This window comes from Carya illinoinensis, chromosome 10 (genome assembly GCF_018687715.1).
Source record: "Carya illinoinensis cultivar Pawnee chromosome 10, C.illinoinensisPawnee_v1, whole genome shotgun sequence".
In the NCBI taxonomy this organism is placed as follows: Eukaryota; Viridiplantae; Streptophyta; class Magnoliopsida; order Fagales; family Juglandaceae; genus Carya; species Carya illinoinensis.
Window position 1 is genome coordinate 22,415,742 of NC_056761.1, and position 22,822 is coordinate 22,438,563.

Here is a 22,822-nt window from a genome sequence, read left to right on the forward strand (position 1 = left end):
TTGATAAGGATGGAGTATGAAACTGAGGATAAACACTTCATAATTAGACAGATCCAACTTAGATGGAAGTCCATCTTCTCCATAGCCTTCTCCAAAAAAACCCATTCCACCATGTCGTATGCCTTACTCGTATCTAACTTAACAGCCATATAGCCTTGCTACCCTTTCCCTTTAGTAGTCATTGAGCACAAAGCCTCAAAAGCAACAATTACATTGTCTAGGATCATTCTTCTAGGAACAAAGGTGCTTTGTGTAGGTGAAATAATCTAGGGAAGAATGCTTTTGAGCCTATTTGACAGCACTTTTGAGACAATTTTATAGAACACATTATAGAGAGTCTAAAATCCAGTACAATTTGGGGGATTTTCAGTTTGGGAATTAAACTAATAAATGTGTCATTAATGAACCCAATATCTCCTCCATGATTCAAGACCTCTAACACAACCTTTGTGATATCACCTCTTACCACACCCTAATGAGATTGATAGAAAATAGCTGAAAAACCATCTGATCCTGGAGAGCCCTGAGGATTCATCTGAAACAGTGCATCCTTGACTTCCTCAGGTGTGAAAGGGCTCAAGAGGTTGTTGTTCATATCCTCAGTTACTCTAGGTTGAATTTGACTTAAGCATGATTCAAGTCCAGTAGGATTCAAAGAGGAGAGAAAGGGCCTGGTAATGCTGTCAAAAGGCCCCATCAATTCCATCCATTTCATTAATCATTCTACCATCATCGAGGACCAGTTTAGTAATCTCATTAGTTTTTCTTCTTTGGTTAGCACACCTATAAAAATATTTAGAATTCTTGTCTCCATCTTTCAACCAATTCTGTTTTCCCCTTTGTTGCCATTTGAGGCTTTCCTCTTCTAGTAATCTATCAATATCCTTATGAAGAGTCTTGATTTCCACTATGTTTGAGCCATTATTAGAATTCTGCAGGGAAGATAGTTGGTTCAGCTTTTTCTAAGTGCCCTTTCAGTGTTTTTGAAGAGAATGTTTGCTCCACTCTACTAGAGACTCATTGCACTTGCCTAGCTTTCTCCTAACTGAAGTCGAGAAAAGATCCTGCTAAGAAGACTGAGTTGACCAACTTGAATGGATAAGACTACCACATCTGTCTTGTAAGTTCCAGCTAGCTTCAAATTTGAAAATCTTCTCCCTTCCCCTTCCCCTTCCCTTATGAGACAAACTCCTCCCCCTAATTTGCAAAGACATCACAATGGGGCTATGGTTTGAAGTTTGAGCATTAAGGGCCTGAATCCTACAATGATCAAACAATCTAGTCCCTAAAAGGTTCCCAAAAACATGGTCAAGTCTCTCCATGGTGAACTGAGCTCCCTCTCTATTATTACACCAGGTGAATTTAGGCCCAACAAAGCCTAACTCACTTAAGCCACAAAAATCCATAGATTCTCTAAACAATTCCATTTGTTGATAAGGTCGACAGGCTACCCCAAACTTCTCATGATGATGTAAAATTTCATTAAAGTCTCCAAAACATAACCATGCTTGCTTAGTGTTAGCAATGATTGGAGAGCCATAAAAATCAGAAAATAGCACCTTTTTTACTGAACTTTCAGGTTTGAAGCTCATTGAAATATGGTGTTGTGAAAAAGACTCAAGATCAACATCAAGGATACTATGCCACAAGATGGCAATACCACCACTTAATCCTTTACTATCCAATACAAAACTGGAGTCAGAACCCAATTTATTCCTCACTTCTTCCACCCACACTACAACATAATGAGCTTTTTGCGGCGGTTTTAATTTCGCAACAAACAAAATCGCAGTGAAAAGGCAATTTATTTGCAACGTTTTCCATTTCACCGCAGAATTTCATTGCAAAATTGAGAAATGCTGATGGAGAATTTACTGTATAATCTTTTTATAGTGATTTTAATTTCGCCGCAAAAGACATCGCCTCAAAAAAACATTTATTTGTGACATTTTTCATTTTGCTGCATAATTCCATTTCAAAGTTGGGAAATGCAAATTACAAATTCATTGTATAATCTTTTTACGGCGACTTGAAACTTATTGTGGAGGTTTTGGTCGTCACAAAAAATCATTGCACTGTTGTGGCATTTTCAATTCATCTAAGGAAGGAAAATCGCCACAATTTACAACTTTTTATGGCAACAAAATGTTATCATAATAAATCTACCAGTAAAGGAATCTAGCTTAACAAATTTTATGGCGGGAATATAATTGCCATAAAGTTTTGCAGCACCTTTTAGTTTTTTGCGGTGAGAATTTGTCGCTAGAATAAAAAAGGAATTAATATACTGTCCTTTCTTTTTTCCTCTCTCTCCCTCTATCTCGCGCTCTAGTCCTCTCTCTCTCTCTCTCTCTCTCTCTCTCTCTCTCTCTCTCTCTCTCTCTCTCTCTCTCTCTCTCTCTCTCTCTCTCTCTCTCTCGATTCGGCCTCCCCATTTCCAGAAAGTCATAACCCTCGGCCTCCTCTCTCTCTCACGCTCTACTCCTCTCTCTCTTGCTTTTTTCCTTTTCCCCATTTTCAGAAAGCCCAAACCCTAACCCTTGGCCTCCTCTCCAGCTAGTCTCTTCATTTCCAAAGGGTGGAACCCTAGCCTAAATCTCCTAAAGGAGAGGGATAAATATGTATTAAGCTTCCAAATTTTGGTTTCCATTTTTGGGGATTTTGATTCTACACCAAATGGCAACCTAGGGTTGCTCTGAAAATTTTGCTTTCCTTCCAGCCGAGAGTCCTCTTCCATTCCTTCGGATCACACACCTCCATTTCCCTTGTTTTGATGCTCAAATTCACACCTTGGGAAGAAGAAGAACAAGTCAGGTAACACTCTTAGTTCCTAAAAACCTCTTGCGGTTGGATTTATGCTTAAGCAAACCATGACATGGTATTTGGGTTTCTAAAAATCTGTTGTTGGCCGACTGTGTGTAGTAGCTTCCAAATTCAAGTTCTCATTTATTTCCTCTGATGCTTGTTTAGTTGGGTGTGTAACCGAGAAGAGGAAATGTGGATAGAGTAAAAAATCGTGCAACCATTGAGGAGGTGAAATGGAATTTTCTGACCTGTTTTCATTTCAGATATGTAGCTTTGGAAAAAAAAAAAAAAAAATTGGTTATGGCTACTCATTGCCTTTTCTTGAGTTTGATTCATGTATTGACTATGTTTAACTCTTTATTTATATGTGTTAAACCAGTGGGGACGAGAACGTATTTTTTAATATCATTGTGTTCCATGCAAGATGTTAATATTGATTCTTACTTTATAAATTTCAGTACATCTATGAAAAAGTCTTAAAAATAAAAGAACTCTTATTAATATTAGTTTGTTATTGGATCACATAGGAGAAATACAAGAACAAATCATGGTTATTGGAGGATGAAAGAGGGACATTTCAGATCGATTGGTTCTGCTCTCCAGGAAACAATGAGAGAAATTAGTAGAGATGTTAGGGTCTTTTTCCTCTTGAAGAAAAGGGTAACTTAAGTAAAAGGTACTTAGGGTATTTATATGTGTCACTTCCTTGAAATATCTCTCTCTTATTCATGGTCCTTGAAGTCACTTGATTTCTTCACATCTGTTGATGTCTATGATTTCAAGATATGACCCTAGATTTTCTAGCGTTATTGTACAATGGAAAGTAGCATGTCTCATTTCCACAATTGCCTTGGGTAAAAGTCTTGACTGTCAACAATCTTAAGCTGAGTGAGATAGTTGTAGATGGGTCCTGCATGTGCAAGGTAAGAGATGGTGAGAGTTAGGGTCCTTCTACATTTTATTGTGGCTGGAGAGTTAGGATCCTTCTACATTTGGTGAGAGGAGGGAATAACTGCAGTTTTTTTTTTTTAAAATTTCCTTTTGATAAGTAACTGCACTTTTTAATGACATAAAAGCTTAGTGGAAACTCTTAAGTCCATGTTCCTGGGGTCTTCTTTGGGTGGTATTTGATTTTATTTTGTTTTGAATTTTAATGTTTGTAGTTTTTTTTAAAGGACATTGCACACATCCTATATATTCAATATGTGTGTATATATATATATATATTTATTTCTTATCAAAATTAAAGAAAAATATGTGACTATTGACAGAGAGCTGAGCAGAAGATTTCTTCTAGAAAGAAGGTGGACTGTAGATTAAAATTGTAACTCAACCAACATATAAATTTGGTGGTGAGTGCAGCTTGAAATCAAGTGGGTTTGAGAGTAGTGTTATTATTTCATGTTAACAAATAATGAGTATTAGCCAGCTTTTAGCTTGCTTGCTAGCTACAAGTCTCAATTAATTAGATATATAGAGAACCCCATTAATTTTGAGTTTCCAAACATTCTAGTTATACATGTCTCTCTTTACCAAACTGATCAAGCTACTACTAGCTTACATGATGTGGCATGAATTTTTGACAGTATTGTAACTTCATAACAAAGACATTGCATGCCTATGCTTATAACTAACCTATTCTTCTTCCATGGTTGCATTTCCTGATCCATTTTAATTTATAGTCTCTTTCCATTTTCTTTTATACTTCTCTCTCTGCTTCCGCTCTCTCTCTCTCTCTCTCTCTCTCTCTCTCTCTCTCTCTCTCTCTCTCTCTCTCTCTCTCTCTCTCTCTCTCTCTCTCTCTCTCTCTCTCTACCTGTTGATGAAGAAATGAGGGATAGAATGGAAAGGTTTGTTGTTCTTCCTTTCTCTATTGGCTGTATCTCTAGAGCCAGTGTTGCAGTATCTGTTCAACAGCCACCTAGACGATCAAAACTAGTCACAAACCTATCCGCAATAAGTCTCTCTCTCTCTCTCTCACACACACACACACACACACACACAAGCATTTAGTTTCATTTCCCAAGGCTAGGTTATAATTAATATGTGGGGTTTTGTTTCTAATTCATTCGAATTAGGAAGTAAAGAAGAAGATGACTTGGAAAGCTTGTCAGGTGAAAGCATGAAGAACTCAGTCAGGTTAGTTTCTCCATGGTTAGACTATGTTTTAGAGTAAAAATAGCAGAGTTTGTATGGTAGAAAGCTTAGTTTCTCCATGGCTAGACTATTACTAGAAACATGTCTGAATGACCAAATCTAGGGTTGGATTTTGGCTTTTCTGTTTTACTTTCTCTCCTTCTAGATTGATATTTGCCTCATTTTAACAATTGATAGATTTCAATGATTTTGCTCACCTTTTCTTTGTAACAGTATTAGCAAGAACATTCTGTGCTGCCGAGAGTGAGTAGTTACCATAAGTTTTTGGTTATTTATGTCTCCTCTAATAATATTTCAATTATATTTACTCTTTTTTATTGTGAGTTGACTCATGTTACTAGTTATTTCTATTTCTATCTTCAAACCATAGTGGTGAAAATCAATTTCCTTGAAATATCAATTTCCTTGACAATTTCTATCTTCAAGCCATACTGATGACACTTGGACATAATATATATGTATATCTATGGTAACCTTGTATATGATGGTAGATATATATCTTTAGTAACCTTGTACTACTTCGGTTGCAAGTTAATATCTTTAGACTATCTGTTTAGTGCAATTTTTTTTTTTTTTTGTTAAAAAGCTTTTCCCGCAAGTAACATTCGCAAGAATAATTTTTACAGTTAAGGGATTATTTGCAACGAATTTCACCCACCGGAAATAGAAACATAGACATAAGATTTTAATACTATTTCCGGCAATTAATTTTTGCCAGAAATAGACCCAATTTTGCGGTAGTTCCATTGCTACGAAAATTTTGGCAAAAGTCATGCTCAAATCGCGGCAGTTCACCTACGGTTTAGAAATCATAGTAAAATAAGTTTTGTTGCGATGTTAGGACTTTTTGCTACGATATTAGACTGCAGCAAATACTAGCATTTGTTGTAGCGCCATCTCCTACCACATTTTGTTTCCATTAGGAAAACAAAATTGGGCCACTTAGTCCTCACTAACAAGTAAAGTTCTCTAACTGTACGGGGTTCCCAAGTGCCCTAGAGTTCCAGCTAAGGCCTATCATTGTTGTTGGTGGAGGCTATTGTATTGTTGTTGGTGGAGCTGCACAATAGCCTCCACCGACTCAAATTCAAAGCTGTTTTCATCAACACTAGTTACAACTCTTTTTTTCTTATCAGGCTCAACAACCTCCACTAGATGATTCATTCCTCTTTTCTTTGTATCTCTAGTTTCCATTCCCAAACTAATGCACCCATGTTGCATTTAAACTTTGACTCAAACTAATGAACTAAAAATTTAGTTCAGTTTTACCTGTAATTATACAGGTGTTGTAGTATCTAACATGGTCGAATCCACAGGGATTGACTCATATGATAAGGAAAATAAACTCAAACACTAAAAAGAAATTACTAAAAAGAACATGCAATCGAATAGAAGAGAAAATTACTAAAATGATGATTTTTCAAGTAATAAAATAAAACTAAAATGATAAAATAAATTGATATGGAGAACGACTAATGTTTCGAAGATCCGTCTAATAATTTAGAATATTGTTTTCGATCGATTTACTTCAATTAAACTAGGATAAAGATTCCGTTTAATTGGAGGATTTAACATTTAAGATTAAGAAAAATAGTCACTAATGATTAAGCATGAAAGATTGATGGTTAAAACATTCATAAACTCATTTGAATATCACAGAGATTTTTTTCAAACATTTACTGTATTCAGAAATCACAATGACTCAAAATAAATATATAGATAATTAAAATATCCGATAAGAAAACCATTTAATCGATCAAACTTACAATATAAATTCTAATGTTGATTCAAAAATAATATCTAAATCATTAAACTTTACTCCTAATCTTAGTACGAGAATTTAGCCAATCATGTTCATTACAAAAGTTCTGAAAATCACAAAAATATTCTCCATCAAAAAAATTAAAATAAAACACACAAATTAATACTAGAAAAATAATCTAGATCATAAAACAAAAATGAAGAGAAACAGAGCCAAAAGAAACTCCCTCAGCGTGCCATTTCTTTTCCAAAAAACCAAAGCCTCCCATAAACTCAATTTCGTCTCTTCCCTACGTTCCGTTCAGAAGCCCCCATCTCTTTTCCTCTTTCTTTTTTTTTTTTTTTTTTTTTTTTCCTACAGTTTTCTCCCCAAGAAAAGCCTACTCTGTTATTAAAAACCCCAGCAAAATAAAACAAGAAACTCACTCTCCCTCCGTTTCATTCCATTTTTTTCTCCATCCCCTGTTCCAGCTGAAGTCCACGAAAAAAAAGTAAAAACTCTCCTATTTTCGTTCAGCTTCTCTCTCTCTCTCTACCTCTTGTTCCTGCTCTGTCCCGTGTGCTCTCCCAAGCTTCTTGAGAAAACCCCACCAACTGAAAACGTAAACAGTCCTCCGTTTCTCACTCTCCCCCTCAACTGAAAACATGCTGTCCTTTCCTTCAGTTTTTCATCGAGCCTCTCTCTCCTTCTCTACCTCTCCGTTTTTCCCCACCCAAAACAAATAGAAGTCCCAGTCATTCGGTCTCCCAGTCCGAAGAAAGAAAACCAGTCTTGTCTTCCCTCCAGCTACTCTATTTTTCCGTCTATCCCAGTTCTCACCCAGACTGAAGGAAGAAAACCAGGCTTCTCTTCCCCCCAGCTGCTGGTCTTCACGTTCCCCAGATTTCTTTCTTTTTTCCTCTCTTCTGCACCTTTCGGTCTCTCCAAACTGAAGCCCCCCTGCGTTTTGTCCGGTCCCCTCCCAGAAAAACTAGTGCTTTTTCAGTCCCTTGCAACATTCTTCATTTTGTCTCCTTTTTGTTCCGTGTGCTGTCCCGAAAAAGTCTCTCCCCTTGTGTACGTGTTGCCCTATTTTTCTGTAAGGACCAATCCCCGCTTTCTTTTTGTCTTTCTCTCTACAGTCTGTAGCTCTCAACAAGAAAAACTCCCCCTTCTATCCTTCAGTCCATTAGTCTCCCCTGCTCTCTCTCTCTCTCTTCCTCTCTCTCTCTCTCTTCTGGTTCTGAAAACCGGCTAGACCTTCTTGTAAATCACTCCTTGTTTCTCTCTCTGCCGAAAACAACCCCTCTGCATGTCTATTTTCCTTCTTTTCGTCCAGCGTTTTGGTGTTTTACTCCATTTGTGTAAGTCTGCCCTCATTTCCCCAAAAGCAATATGCGTGCCTCCGCTTCTAAAAACTCAAGTCATCAAACTCCAAGAAAGGCTCCTCATTTTATTGTTGTGCACCATTTGTTTGAGTGATTAATTTTGAGAAACTGAGAATGAAATAGAAACTAAAAAATAATAATAATAATAATAAGAAAAGCAAGACTAGTCTATTAAAAGTGTGTTGTGCATATGAGGAGTTATTGTCCAATTAAATTGTAGGTTATAAAATTAAATATAAATCATGATATTAATCAATTTAAACCACAACTTAGATTTATGCCTATTAACCATTTGCATCTAAAACCAATAATAATGTCATGAACTAATTAAAATATATTGATTTTAAACTTATGAAATATGCAATATTTCAGCTTAATCAACCATGTTGATTTACCTCGAAGCCATTCTTTTCCACATGGCCCACTTCTTTTGAGGCCTTTCAGTTTTTATTTTTGCCAACTTAGACAGAATTTTCTGATCTTGGGGTGGAGCCCCAAAGTGAGAGGAATCATTTTTGGAAAGACTTACCAAAGATGATTTCATAGGCTCACGTCCCATTTAAGATTAAAGACCCTGCTCTGTAGCCTCCTCAAATTCAAAAAAGAAAAAATCTGTTTGCATATCATAGGTTGAAAATGCTACCTCTAATGGTGCAGTCGAGTCCTCCCACTTTAGGAAACTACCAAACTTGGAGCAAGTAGATTTTCCTTTCAACTTAATCACCTCAACATGTTCCTCGTTTGGAAGGTCCGTGAATTGCTCCTGATCAAGCTTCTTGCCAGAATTAGGTTCCTCACCACGAGTCCCTAGAGGGACATCAGCCTACTGCCACCTTGGATGTTGGCCGTCCCCTGTTGCACCACCATAATTTCTAACCTCAAAGACCTTCAAGTTTATCAGTTAAGCCCTCAGCCATGGTCCAAACTGCAGCGGTTTGGATTCACCATCATGATGGACAATTCTTTGTGATTGACACACTTTCGCTTTGTGAGACAAGATACCACAGTGAAAACAAAAGGACTGCAATCTTTCATACTTCATTGAGACCCAATACTTCTAGTTATCTAGTTGCAACCATTTTCCATGTAACAAAGGTTTGTTCAAGTCAACTACCACTCTTACCCTCATCATCATGCACTTGCCCCATGTCATGCCATCCGAGTCAGAATCAACACGAATCACATGGTCCATCGATGAAACAAACTTCCTACCAAAATCTGCATTCATAATAGCCAGAGGTAGCCCATGCATTTGAATTCGAAAAGGTTCAAACTGGAAATGCATCGTGCTTAGCGGGATAGATTCATCAATCTCTTGAAAAGAGACTAAATGTCTATCAAAAAACCACGGACACCCACCAAGAACTCTATCCTTATCTGCAGGGAATTGAAACTCAATTAAGAAACAATGATCACCCAAATCCTTGAATTTCACCTATCCCTCTAGTCAACATAGTTGTGACATGGTCACTCGGAATGCTTCATTCTTCAGTGCCTTCTCAACCAACACCCCCCCTACAATGCAATACTTTCCACATAAAACACCCTCTGGCCTTCACTTCATCAGGAGGAACCAAAAAATTGCATTTTCCTCCGTTGACAATGTAAGGTTCTCTCATCTTCTTGGTAACTCCTCTTCTACGCACTCAGAATAATCACTCAGGACTCTCACAAGAGGAGAGTAACACCCTTGCACAGGCAAGATGACTCAAACCTCACTCCTTACCTAGAGAGAAAGAGAAGGACCTACTTTTTCCAAGCGGAGAGGTTGACGAGATGCAAAACTATATTAACAAAAGAATTAATCTACCCAACCTCTGGTTTTCTAACCGCACGCCATACTCTTGACGTGGCGAACCCAGTTTGTCGCCATATCACGGCTTATTGAGTCATTCATCCCTCCCGAGCTGCGGCATTCTCCCCCTTCTCCCTCAGACCTCTCAAAAGAAGTAGCTGCTTCATTCTCCCTCAAACCTCTCAACTCTCCCTCTTCTCCCGCTTGAACCTCTCACTCGAAACTTCTGATATGACTATAACCTCAGACTCTTCTTTCTCATGCCTTCTTTCTCACCCCCTTGGGTCCTAAACCCTAGAAAAATTCACAACAACCTCTCACTCGACTCAGTACTCTCCCTCTTCTCCCTCTCAAACCTCTAACTCAAAGCAGAACTCTCACCCTTTCTCTCTCTCTCACCCCTTCAGTCTCGAGCCACTGGACCGATTCACCACAACCTTTGAAGACCCATCTCCCTCACCCCCTTCAGTAGAAGAAATCATCCTCAAAGGTACATTTTTTTTTCCCAATTGAAAAGGTCAAAACTTCATATCTTGAAGCTTTGTAAAATCCATTGATTTTTGGGATTTCCTTAATAGGTGGCTCGTGCTTCGGCTTTCTCTCTTAGACTCGTTTACGGTAGCCTTAAGCTCAAGTACCTAAAAGCACTTCCAATCGCTACTTCTTCTTTATGCAAAAATTACTAATGTTCAATTGGATTGCAAATATTCATTTTTCATTTGCATAAAATTTCTTGTTTTGGAATTTAGAGCTCAGTCAGTAAATGTTAGATTGGCATACATATTTAAAAATTCATTCTTTTAATCATGCACCGTCGGGGCTCACTCATGAAAGTTTTTTTTTTCCATCTTCAGGCAAAGGCTAATTCTCATAAGAAAGCTGAAGTAAATGCTCTTCACTGATGGGAATAGGCTCCCATTAACGACGGGATTTAGGCATGTCTTCCATTTGGAATAGAAATAATAAATAATGATTGATTGTACCAATTTTTTCATCTTTGCTTTGAAGCATTTTGGATTTTGATACCCAGTCCATAGCTGCGGAAGTTTCCTATGAGCCATTGTTTTCTCTAAGATCTCTTTACATGGTAGCCCCCAATTTTCATGACACCAATTGTCATGACATTTCAATTTTTACTTCTGCAAACCAAGGGGGGAAAATCTTAGATGATTGTATCTTCCCTTTGTTTGAATAATTATCATTTTTGGCTCTGGATTCCTATTGAATGATTTATGCAATGTTTGATATGCCCTTTACCCTCTTGGCATTTGTTTGTCTTAATGATCTTTGGGATGAAGCTAAATCTGACAATAATTCTAGGTCAATATGTGGTTTCAACTGCTTATGTTTGACAAAAGAAACTCAGAATAAACTTATAGATGGATTTGTTGTATACCTTGTAGCCACCTAGACTTTCTTTGTTTTTTACTCATTCTAAATGAATCGATGAAATGATCAACAATCTTCTTGGGATTTGTCTAAGATGTGCAGCTCGTCCCAACTAATGGCTGGTCTTCAGGCAGGTGCTTTTGTTAGGACATGCTTTTGTTTGTTACTGAAAATTTAATTAAGTCCCTCATATATGCTTCTCTATTTTTTCTACAGAAATAATGATGGATATCCCAAAATGGGATTGGACGGCACTTTGGACACTTGCAGGACTGAAGATTTATAGAAATAGTTGTAGCCAAATAATGGCTTTAGCCGCTGGTTTTGCCTGTTGTTGTATTTGGGTAAACTCAAGTTAGAGTAGCACAATACATTCTTGTTGTTTAATTTTGAAAACTGAATTGGTGTATTTCCTTCCATGGTTGTATGTTGAGTTGTAAGTGTTAATTAATACTTGTGAAGTGGGGAGTATGTTACTTATATGCGATAGAATGAGGTGCTACTTGTGAAGTAAAGTCTCTGAAAAAGATGCCAATCCTTCATATGCATTGTTTGGGTATGTGGAAATGCGAGCTGGAACTTATTCATTCAAAATGCAAAGGTCCACATGTATTTAATCACCAAGTATCAGCCAGGACAAGCATTACATTATATATATATATATATATAAAGAGATAAATAAATGAGAAGCAGTGAGAGTATTTCCAAGAATCCCAAATGTTACATTTTCAAAGCTTCAAATCTCAAATAACAAATTATAAAATGTTGAAGGATGAAGTAAGCCATTCTTTTTACTGAAGAAGATGTTGTTTTATATAAATAGATAGCATGACAAGACAAATATATAATAAATTAAAAACTACTATGTGTGCACAAGCATATTAGAAATGATAAAGACATGAAATTCTTCATTCTATGTGCACAAACAGACCCAATAACCAATACACAAGTCATTCCATTGCCATCCATCATGGATTGCAACACGAATTGCAGTCTTCTCCATTTCTAGGTTGATCCCTACTCTAAATGCAAAGGTCCACATACATGTATTTAATCGCCAAGCCTCGCCAACCACAAGCAGTACATTATATATATAAACAAATAAATAAATTGAAATCTGCATGTAGAAGTAAAACAATGTCCAAAACGTAACCAAGATGATGAAATACAAAACATATAAATTTGGCTTTGAACAAAAAGCACATTCATCAACTCTAACATTAAAAACTACATTCATCAACTGGAAATTCGGCTTTGAACAATCTACAATTCCTTCATCTTATCGTGGAACTCATCTGTAAGCCATAATTCTCCAAGGCATTCACATCCCTCAATTCTTAAGAGCAAAATAATTATATTAATCTATAACCCAATGTTTCAAAGCACTACAAACAGCAAAATATCAAGTTTAGATACAAAAAACAATTACATTTCCATACCCCACATTTCATAGAAACATATTACACTATAACCCAATGCCAAAGATGCATTATCAACTTCAAATTTCTAGCTGCAGTAACATAGTTCCGTAAAAGATGCATTATCATATCAACATCAATCTCTAGTTGGAAAGCAAGCCTTTGAACTTCTAGTGTCCTTTGCATGTTCAACCTTCATTGTATATACTTGTACCAAGAAAGGAAAAAAAAAAAGTCATAACACTAACAGCTATGTATATACTTGTGTACCAACAAAGGAAAAAAAAAAAAAAAAAACTCTGACACTTAAACATAACACTAACAACTATGTATATACCTCTAGCAACAAAGGGAAAAAAAAACACTAAAACAACATATTAAAGATTTTGTTGTATCAACACATTTGGGGGACTCTTTGGTTACAGAACATAAAAAATATCCGTACTCGTGAGTAGGACCAGCAGACCAAAGGTTGGAGCCGTACCATTTCTGGCAGCATAGGTTTAACTTCCCCAAATATACAAGCTTACAAAGCTTCAAAGGTTACACATAAACCATATACTTTTTGGCAAAAATGCTAGCGTGTCAGCTTGCACTCATAAATTGTCCGCTTGCTTCATGATCTTAGGCTACACACCTTTTGTAAAAAGCAAATCGATAATGTTTTCCATTCTCAATCAATTCTTTAATTTATTTCTGCTTAATTCCTTATTTAAACACTTTCGTAGCAAATTAATGTCAGTTTTTTCAAAGGCTGACAGTCTTTAAAGTAAAAAAGTTGAGAAGCTTGGTATACAACATCAACAACCCAAAAACCAGTGAATGATATACAACATCAGCAACCCAAAAACCTGTAAATCGTATACAAAATCATTCCGCAAAAAATGAAGTAGATGCATGGACAGTTGATGCCATTCTTGGATAAGAAAATACCCAAAAAATCATCAACCAAAAACTCACAAAACACAGATCCATTTAACAGAAAAGCACACAAGACGAGTAATGCTTGAAATGTAGAGTTAGTTTGGGGGGGGGGGGGGGGGGGGACCATTCTTCGGGCTGTTCTTACCTTTGTTGGCGGAAGCAGCGAAGCAAGACGGCGGCAAAACTAAAATACGGACAGTGATGATGTCAGCAGCAAGAATGTGGGAGGAGGGGAAAACGGTCCCGGGGGGTGGGGGGAGAGAGAGAGAATGCGAGGGAACACGGGGAGGGGGGAAGAATGCCCTGGGGGTGTGGGAAATTGAATTTAGATTTCCACTGCAGAAGATACAAAACGCACACTTCATTTAAAAAATTATAAAATTATAAACAAAGGACACGTAGATGGTGTGCGGAGGTTGGGAAAGAGTAAGGGTTGAATAACATAACTCTTAACAAAAAGGTAATGATACACTAACAACTTATTCACTATTTATATATAATTTTAAATATAATAATATTTTTTTATTATATTTAAATACATCAAATCATAGAAAAAGTTAAAATAAAATTTAAAATAATATTATTTTATTTATAGTTATCATTTTCCTAACAAAAATATAACAATGCTGAATCGAGGAGACAGGGCTGGCTAAATGACAGTAGGCTAACGTCCCTCTAGGAAACACCGTATAACTATACTTATGTCCAGCTACAGTTGGAAACACCGTCCATCACTATCTATTCCTTGTCGATAATTGTAGCTGTACATAAGTATGATAGCCCCTGCTCACATCACAAGCCCATCACATGTGCTCCTTCCCTCTCTTTAAGACATGCAAAACATTTATCAATTTTGATCTCCCACAAATATAAATTCTAAGTGAATATATATTTTATTCTCACATTTTTTGTAATTTTTAACTAATTGTATTTACACAATATATTTTAAAATAAAAATATTTTTAGAAGATCATGTTAATTTAATGAAAATTTTATAAAAATACATATCATTTTAAAGTATAGTTCTATAAACTATTGAGAAAATCAGGGTAATTTTCCCTTTTTCTTAGTATAAGATTAAAATAATGTTAAAGTCACCTATAAAATCTTTCGAAAGAACTGATTGGTGTTTTTATTTTTTAACTTAGTAATTGAGTAAATATTTTTAAATGATGCTATGAATTTTTAAAAATATTTAAGATGATTAAAAAGATATAAAAAAAATTTAAAGAAATAACCTTATCGATAATAACAGTGTGGGAATCCCCTCTTGGTGGCCTGGCACTGTTCATAATATTGTGGTCACCTTTTCTTAAATTTGAAAAAATGAGTTATAAATATAACTGCATACTAATATATATATTAATTAATATGATTGATTAAAAGATAAATTTTAATAAAAATAATATTGATTTAAAATTTAAATAAAAAAAATTAATATTAATATACATATTAACACAAAATTTTGTTTCTACTTAACAAAACTCTTAAATTTTTAGCGTTGCTCTGTCACATGACTGAGTTAGCAATGAATGAGTATGTTATAGGAAATCTGTAACATCAGCTTTTATTAGATCTGTTTGCAGTCTTCCAGAGTAGCAGTTAAAAGCTTAAAATCCTAACTAAAAGCTGTTCTAGACCGGTAGACCCTGCTTTGGGCCTTTGGCAAGTGGAGAGAACCTTTTGCGTTGAAGAGTTTGACATTCGCAAAGTAAAAAACACAAAAAAGAAAAAACTTTGGCAAACACTTATGCACATGCACAGCTTAAAAAAAATAAAAATAAAAAATCCAGAGTAGTAGAAGAAAAAAATAAAAATAAAATAAATTACATCAAGAATGCCAGATTCCACTCAACATAATGCGGAATCTGTTCGTGGATAACTTCTTGACAAGTCTTTTAGCATCCGAAACACCTGCTTGTGCAAGTTCCTCTATGTTTCTCAGGTACCCAGAATTCACAATCTTTCTTTTGACACTCTTGCAGCTTGATAATGACATTAGTATGGAGAACAAGAAACTTCTGCTTCCTGAATATCCTTCCTGAGAGTCAAGCATCTCCAACAGTAGCCCAACATTCCGGTCATCCTGCACAAACCTCTTTCGATTTTTGGGCAGCAAGATCATGCAGGAGAGTGCCTCAGATGCCATTTCCCTAACTTCAAATGACTTTGCATTGAGAAATTTAACAAGCTCAGGCATAAACCCAGCATCACCCATTGCTTTCTTGGCCTCCTCTGATGTTCCACAGAGCCTATACGCCACCTTCAGGGCCAATTCTTGAACAGAAACTTCCCCATATCTAATCAAATATATTATATGATCCACAAACCCATTATCCATCAAGCCTTTTACAGCACTTTTGGACGAGAAACACAGATTCTCGATTGCTTTCAATGCTATCTCCCGGGTTTTCAAAGAATACGACCATTCAGGATCTATAATACGAACTAATGTGGGAATTCCTCCTTCTCTAATGACCATTTCCCGAATCGAGTCGTCTCCAAATGCTGCACTTTGAAGGAATTCAATAGCTATCCTCTGCAATTCTTCGTTTTTAGACCTTGCAAGCTTGATATACATGGAAATAGCACCTTCTTCAACAACAAACCGCTTTATTTCTTCAACTCCAATGAGATTTATCAGTACCCCACAAGCAAGACCAACCAACTCTCCCCGAAAATCAACACCAGCACAAATCTTTAACAGTGTAGTCACTCCCCCATGAGCCGAGACAGACCACGCGTTGTCCGAATTCTCGGTCAGTTTCTTCAAACACCTTACGGCAATTTCTTTACCCAGCACACTCCCACACTCCAAAACCCGAATCAACGGATAAATAACTCCGGCTCCGACCAAAATCCCCTTATACGACTCGAACCCCGCAATCACCGAGATCACCTTCGCAGACTCTTCTTGGATCTCCGTCTCTGGTGAGTCGAGAGAACTCACTAACACGTTCACAACATCATCCACTTCCAACATGACTTTCACGTATTTCTCGTCTTCGACCACAACCTCATACAGATTAACCAAGGCTTGCCTTTTCATTTCCGTATCACCAACCTTCATCCTTGTCCATAAGTCTCCAACATAAAACCGCATGTCGTCTTTGCAAGCACCAGGACCAGGCTTTAAAACAACCAACGCATACCCATGAGTCAAAATACCGGCTGTATACATGTCAGAGAGGTCCTTCAAGAACCGATCGAGTTTCGTGAGTATCACATTCAGGTCGCTCTGCATGAGAAGCTTGCCGCTATAAGAGAGATCAACGCAACGACGAGCCAGGTTGTAGCTTTCGTTAGCAGTGATAAATATGGCAGACGCTAAGCCTGCCACCGCTGGATTTTCACTGGAGTACTCGCAGTGCTCCGTGGCGATTAAGCCGGCATTGAGCTCCTCAAGCTTGCCCCGAATCGATTGCCATTTCGCTGCAAAGACTTTGACTGAGTGAGACACTGAAATCAACGAGGATAATGTCTCAATGGCTCGCCGGAGACTGGACATGCCGGCGGATAGTTCGGTAGAGACTTGATCTGGCTTTTCATCTCCCATAGTAGTTCTCATTGGCTTTGGAGCAAATCCATCTCTTGATATGGGTTCCGGCGATTTGGGTGAAAATTTTCCGGCGAGAAATGAGAATTCTGGGGAAGAACAGGCCCTTACAAACCGGTATCAATATTCTCGTGGACACAGAAAGACTGGGGCTCTGACTAGTGACTACTCATCTATTTCTTATGCTCTGTTCGCAGTTGAAAGTAAATTAGATTTGGGCCCAAGTATACGGTACTGCCCTTCTGGGTTCCTCTAATAGAGTGACGTAGAAATGTTAAAAGATTGATGTGGCAGGGGCAGCTCGCTCCGTCATACCGAAGGTGAAAGGGTGGCTCACACTGTCGGGGGTTGGAACATATTTAAAGATGGGGATGATAAAAGGGCGAGAGGTTGCTAGGAATGGACAAAAGCAGGGGTAGGTATAAGATTTCTACGACGTCTGAAGTGGCATGCTTTTAGAGTGGATGGTAACCCTTAGCTATGGCTGACATAATTTTACGGTACCTTTTTGTCGGATTTGCAGCTTTCAGTGTGACATTGGTCTGTATTCACAGACCCAGAATACAATTTATCATTTTGGTTGAATTATAGCTAGGGACCGCATCAATTTGAAAAACTTAACATCAATGTCCAAAACAGTACAGCAACAAATGCTTACATTATTATGTTAATTATTGAATGATTATATGGTTTAGCGTGGAATCTATCAGTTAGCTGCTAGTAGCCTAGTATCATAATTTTGCAGTAATATTTAATTTGACAGATTTACAGCTTTTAATGTGTTCTATTTAGTGTTCCCATAGAGACAACATGTTATATTTTTCATAGTAGCTTTGTTATCTTAAGTCACGCATAGTGATTTTTATATCAAGTGATTTTTACTTAATAATTAAATAAACGTTTTTAATGATTTTATATATTTTTTTGAAAAAATATTTAAATGGATTTAAAAAATATTTGAAAAAAATTAAAAAACAATTACACTATTCCGTCAAAAGCCCTAATCTACGAATAGGTAACATTCGATACCGAAAAAAGTTTTGTTAGGAAGGAGGAGAATTCCAGTTGTACGATGAGACGTTTTATTTTGTCAGACATTATTGTTTTGTCGGATGTTAAGAAAATTATTGTCCAGACTGCCACTCTTAAACCGTTGGAGTTTCGGTTGAATCTGGGTATCTCATTACAGAAGATACGGATTCTGTTTTGGACATTCCAAAGCATCTATTCAAGGGGTTTTGGCTGGCATCCGGTGCCAAGAAGGACATCTCCTGTTAAAAAATTAATGGTCAAGATTGTTTATTAGTAACCTAATTTAATAACTTTTATCTCTTATATGTTCAATACATTTCATTTTTTCTAAATATTTATTTATTAAACATATTTATTCATTAAATATAATAACTTGTATAAAATATATTTATATCTTTTGATTTTATAATATTTATAATAAATAATATATTATATACCAGTACGTAATAAATGATCTAATAAATGCAAGTGCATTCTCATTGATATCTTTAAACTTATTTTTAAGAAAATTTTGCCAAAACATGTTATATGAATAATGCTAGGTATATTTTAGAGTGTATAAATTTCATATTTTTTTAATAAAAAGGGAGTTTTAAAATTAAAAATATAATTTTTTAAATAAATCTCAAATTTCTCTTTTTTTAAAGAAAATGCAAGATTTACACGTCTTAAAATTAAAATCGCAAATATCATTTTTAAAGTTAGAGGGAGATGAAATATGTTGGACACTTCATATATGACTGTTATTAAGTGACAATATGGAAGATTTTGATTTGACCAAAATGAGTGCAAGTGCTCACTGAGAGAAAAGAAAATAAGAAAGAATTTAGAGGGCTAGGATTGCTTATTGGTAGCCAATCATGGCCATTAATTCTTTAACAGGAGATTTCCTGTCCTTTTTGCACAAGAAGCAAGCTAGACCCCTATTCAAGACCGGGGGTTGGGAGCTAGAGAATTGATAGCTAGTTTGCTTGACTGCATTCCAGAGTGCTGGAATATGTGCCGAAAACCTTTTTCTTTTCAGAAAAGAAAAGATAAAAATACATTTGCATGTTTCGGATGGTATTTTGAATGAATAATCAAGGGTTTAATATATATTTTTTATTATTGTATGGTGTTAATGTCATGTTTCGTATATTTTTAGGCTAAGTTTTAGGTGGCTCGGGCCTTCAATTTGTTCATGCATACACAAACAACTCCAATATCTGGCAATCATGAAGGGTGTCCGGACGAAACCTTCAATACTTAAATTAACTTTGAGTCAAGAAGGAGATGAATATATTTCCAAATTCTTGATTACTGACCTCCTCTTCCTGGCATCTGGAAGGCTGCCAACATATATTTGAGGTCGGCGACCCATGGCTTGCGACTGAGCTGAGGGATTCTCCCTGGCAATCCTCATTTAATGCAACGTGGTTATTTGGTGTAGACAATTAACGTGGCATGGCCTGATTGAGCCAAGATGTGGAGTCCTATCGGAATCGTATGCTTTTTCCTCTTCATATGGAGAGAGAGAGAGAGAGAGAGAGAGAGAGAGAGAGAGAGAGAGAGAGAGTGTGTGTGTGTGTGTGTGTGTGTCCTGTGCATTTTGGCTAGCCTAACTCGATGCCCAGGTCCACCTGGCTGGGTTGGGGGCTTTTCAGGTGGGTCGTCGAGAGGCCAAGTGGGCTTCGACCTTGTTTTGGACTGGGTGTTTCTATTCATTGGGCTAGGCTCGTGCCCTTGAGTAAATTCCCCCACAATAGTGATCCCGTAAATTTCAACCGAAAGAATTCGGTGGGAATTTCTAAATACCCACATTTTCCCACTCTCGTTATGAGTAAATAGGAGTCGTTTCCACTCCTATGTAGTTAGTTTGCCTGAAGGCAGTTGCTCCGAATGCCATGTCATAATTGGTTCCAAAGAGCGTGGTCTGAAGGACCCCCTCCTCCCAGTAATGGCATGTTCAAACAATTTTTCCTTGGGCATGATGATATTCCCTTCGTCCAGTGCGCACGGGCAGTTTCAGGTGACCTCAACCACATTCTCTCATGTTGCTTCAAATTCTCCACGTCAATGCTACGAGAGTGCTTTTTCCATTCCAAAATATGGTCCATCCCTCATGGGCCTATATATAGACACAGAAAGTCGCTCAGGACATTTATCGCTCAGTGACTCCATAGCCTGCCCAAGCTATTCTTGCTCTTGGCATTTGTCTCCTCAATGGCTCCAAAAAAATCCAATTAGACAGTTCTGAGGGGGCTCAGAGGGCCCTAGGACCACAGGGTCTCCTAACCCATCCAACCTACTCATGGCAGCGAGGCTCCCCGAAGTCCATGTTGAAGGTTTGGGGTACGTAGGTCCTGGTGGCGCTCGTCGGTAACTCCCTCGGACCTTGACGCTTTGAGGTGGGCATACAGCATACCAACACGCATACTTTTTGAGATCCCATAGTAGGATGAGGGGGCTGTAAACCCTAAAGGATTTGCTTACAAGGTCGCGTTGTTTCCCTTTATATTCTTCGACAGTCTTCTACTGCCGTTCTGTCGCCCAGTGAGTGATGTGCTAGACATGGATGGCATGGCACCTACCCAACTTCTCCCTAACGCATGGAAAATTTTGATGGGGTGTTGCGTGATCTAGCAGCGAGCCTTAAAGGAATCTCGAGATGCCTGGCCCGATCTTATTGGCTGGAAGTTCTTCCAAATCCACCGGATCTTGAAAAGGAGGGGTAACACTTGCACTTTTACCCCTGCCTAGCCACTCGTCCTCTTGGAATCGTAATATGATAGGAGGACTTTATGGTTCAGACACTTTTTCTTCGTTTCTGAAGACAGGGGGGAGTAGCTCCCATGATAGCCTACTGGACAGAACTTCCCAGTTCGAATGAACTTGGGGGTCGTTCTCGAGGAGGAGCTTGTGAAGTCACCGGCAATGCCGAATGAGCTTTTCCGTATCGGGATTGTGTGAGACTCGATCACTGCTCATTTGGAGGAATATTGGTTGAACACACTGCTGAGCGCTGATAGTTTGCTGTGGCATCTCCCTGCCCATGCAAAGCTGCGCTGGGTGACATCCTCGATTCCACTTGAGCCCATCGGTTGCTCGGCACGCAGGCGATCTGCGAGCCTACCGGTCGAGGGAAAAGGAAAAAGGCCATGGTGAATTTTGCCAGTCATGTTAGATTTCGATAATCATGACGTCCCTTCTCCCCTCTTTGGTCAGTATTCAGGGGGGATTTCTGTCCAACAACCTTCCCACTTCCCTATCAGGGGAAGGGGTGTACTCATGCCCCTAAGTCCAAGGGCATTATTCCATTCTTTGCAGGTGCTTGAGGAAGCAATTTTGCTACTCGCAGTCCTAGTGCGTCTTCTCCTCAACGGGTGTTGGATCTTCACGCATTGCACTGCGTGTCCCTTCTATAGTCCCCTCAGCCATCGAAGGTTTCTCCATGCTTTCGCCCAAGGGGAGATACTTGGAGACTGCGAGGCCAAGAGTCCGAAGCAGCTATCGCTGGTCATGAGGTACTCGTGCCCCAATTGGCTAGTTCCTCAGTGTCTCTGTTTAGGTTCGTCTTTGGGTATGGGTCCTTTCATCATTGCACTCCTTGATATTTTCCTTTACAATTTTCAATGGGTGTTTTCATAGCAAGGTGTCGAACAGCTGCTAGTCTTGACAATGGGTGGTCAAGCAGATTTGGGCTCTAGAAATCAAGAGCCCCACTTCGTAGTCTGCACAGACTTGGGTGAAGCCGCGAACACAGGGGAGCCTTAAGAAGAGTCGAAAGGCTCTCTTGTCTACTTGTGCGAGCGTCTATGCTATTTGGAATCTGACCCACGAAAGTCTCAAAATGAGGTCATCCTATATCATCATGACCTGGGTGTGAGTTGGATTTGTGGGAAACTCTTCAGGAGACGTTCGATCAATCAAAGGAGCTTGAAAGGCTCTAGGCTATGAATGCCTCATTGAGCCGGAGGTGTGATTCCATGTTTTCCCTCCAGCAGCATGTTGAAGATAATTTCCTACAAGTTTCTTAGACTCTTTCGCAGAGGCATAAATCCCTCCAGGCTACGGGAGATGAACGAGATGAATTGAGATCTACGTCCTAGCAGTTGCGACATGAACAATCTCGAGTGTGGCAAGTTAGGTATGAGGCATGGCACCATGGATTTTCTCAGGTTGTGAGGCACTGAGGGACCACTTGCTGTCAAGGCCCTGTGGTGACCTGTCTTCACTGGACCTTGAATCCATAACCCCCAGTCCTACGGCGCTTGAGGTAGGGGCCCAAGTAGGGGTGGACCTAGCTTCAAACGCATTCTTGGTAGCCCTTATCTCAAGGCAGACCCCGCTAAGTCTAAGGAGGAGGGTCCTAAAGTTGTCTAAGAGGGCCCTCCCTATTATCACCGTTCTATATATCTTGTATAAAGCTTTTCTTCTTCAGTATATTCCTAGTTGTATGGCCTTCAAATTTAATAGATTTATTTGTTTTGACTGGTCATTGTGCCCTAGTGTTCTGTCTCACACTTTAGTCTCATTAAGGCCTCTTTGGATATTGAATTATTCGTTTTCTTGGTCTTATCATTTGCCAGGTTGTTGCTGTAGCACTCTTTCTGTCTTGTCTTGCGTCGTAAGGCGTAA

The 22,822-nt window shown here is 38.2% G+C and overlaps 1 protein-coding gene across 1 annotated transcript; it reads right to left on the reverse strand.

Annotated features, from left to right (window-relative positions):
• Positions 1 to 15,353: 15,353 nt before the first annotated feature.
• Positions 15,354 to 17,696, reverse strand: LOC122278143 (vacuolar protein 8-like). Its single transcript, XM_043088244.1, has one exon. The coding sequence runs from the start codon at positions 17,183 to 17,185 to the stop codon at positions 15,449 to 15,451; it is 1,737 nt and encodes a 578-aa protein (XP_042944178.1). The 5' UTR covers positions 17,186 to 17,696; the 3' UTR covers positions 15,354 to 15,448.
• Between the last annotated feature and the right edge of the window lie 5,126 nt (positions 17,697 to 22,822).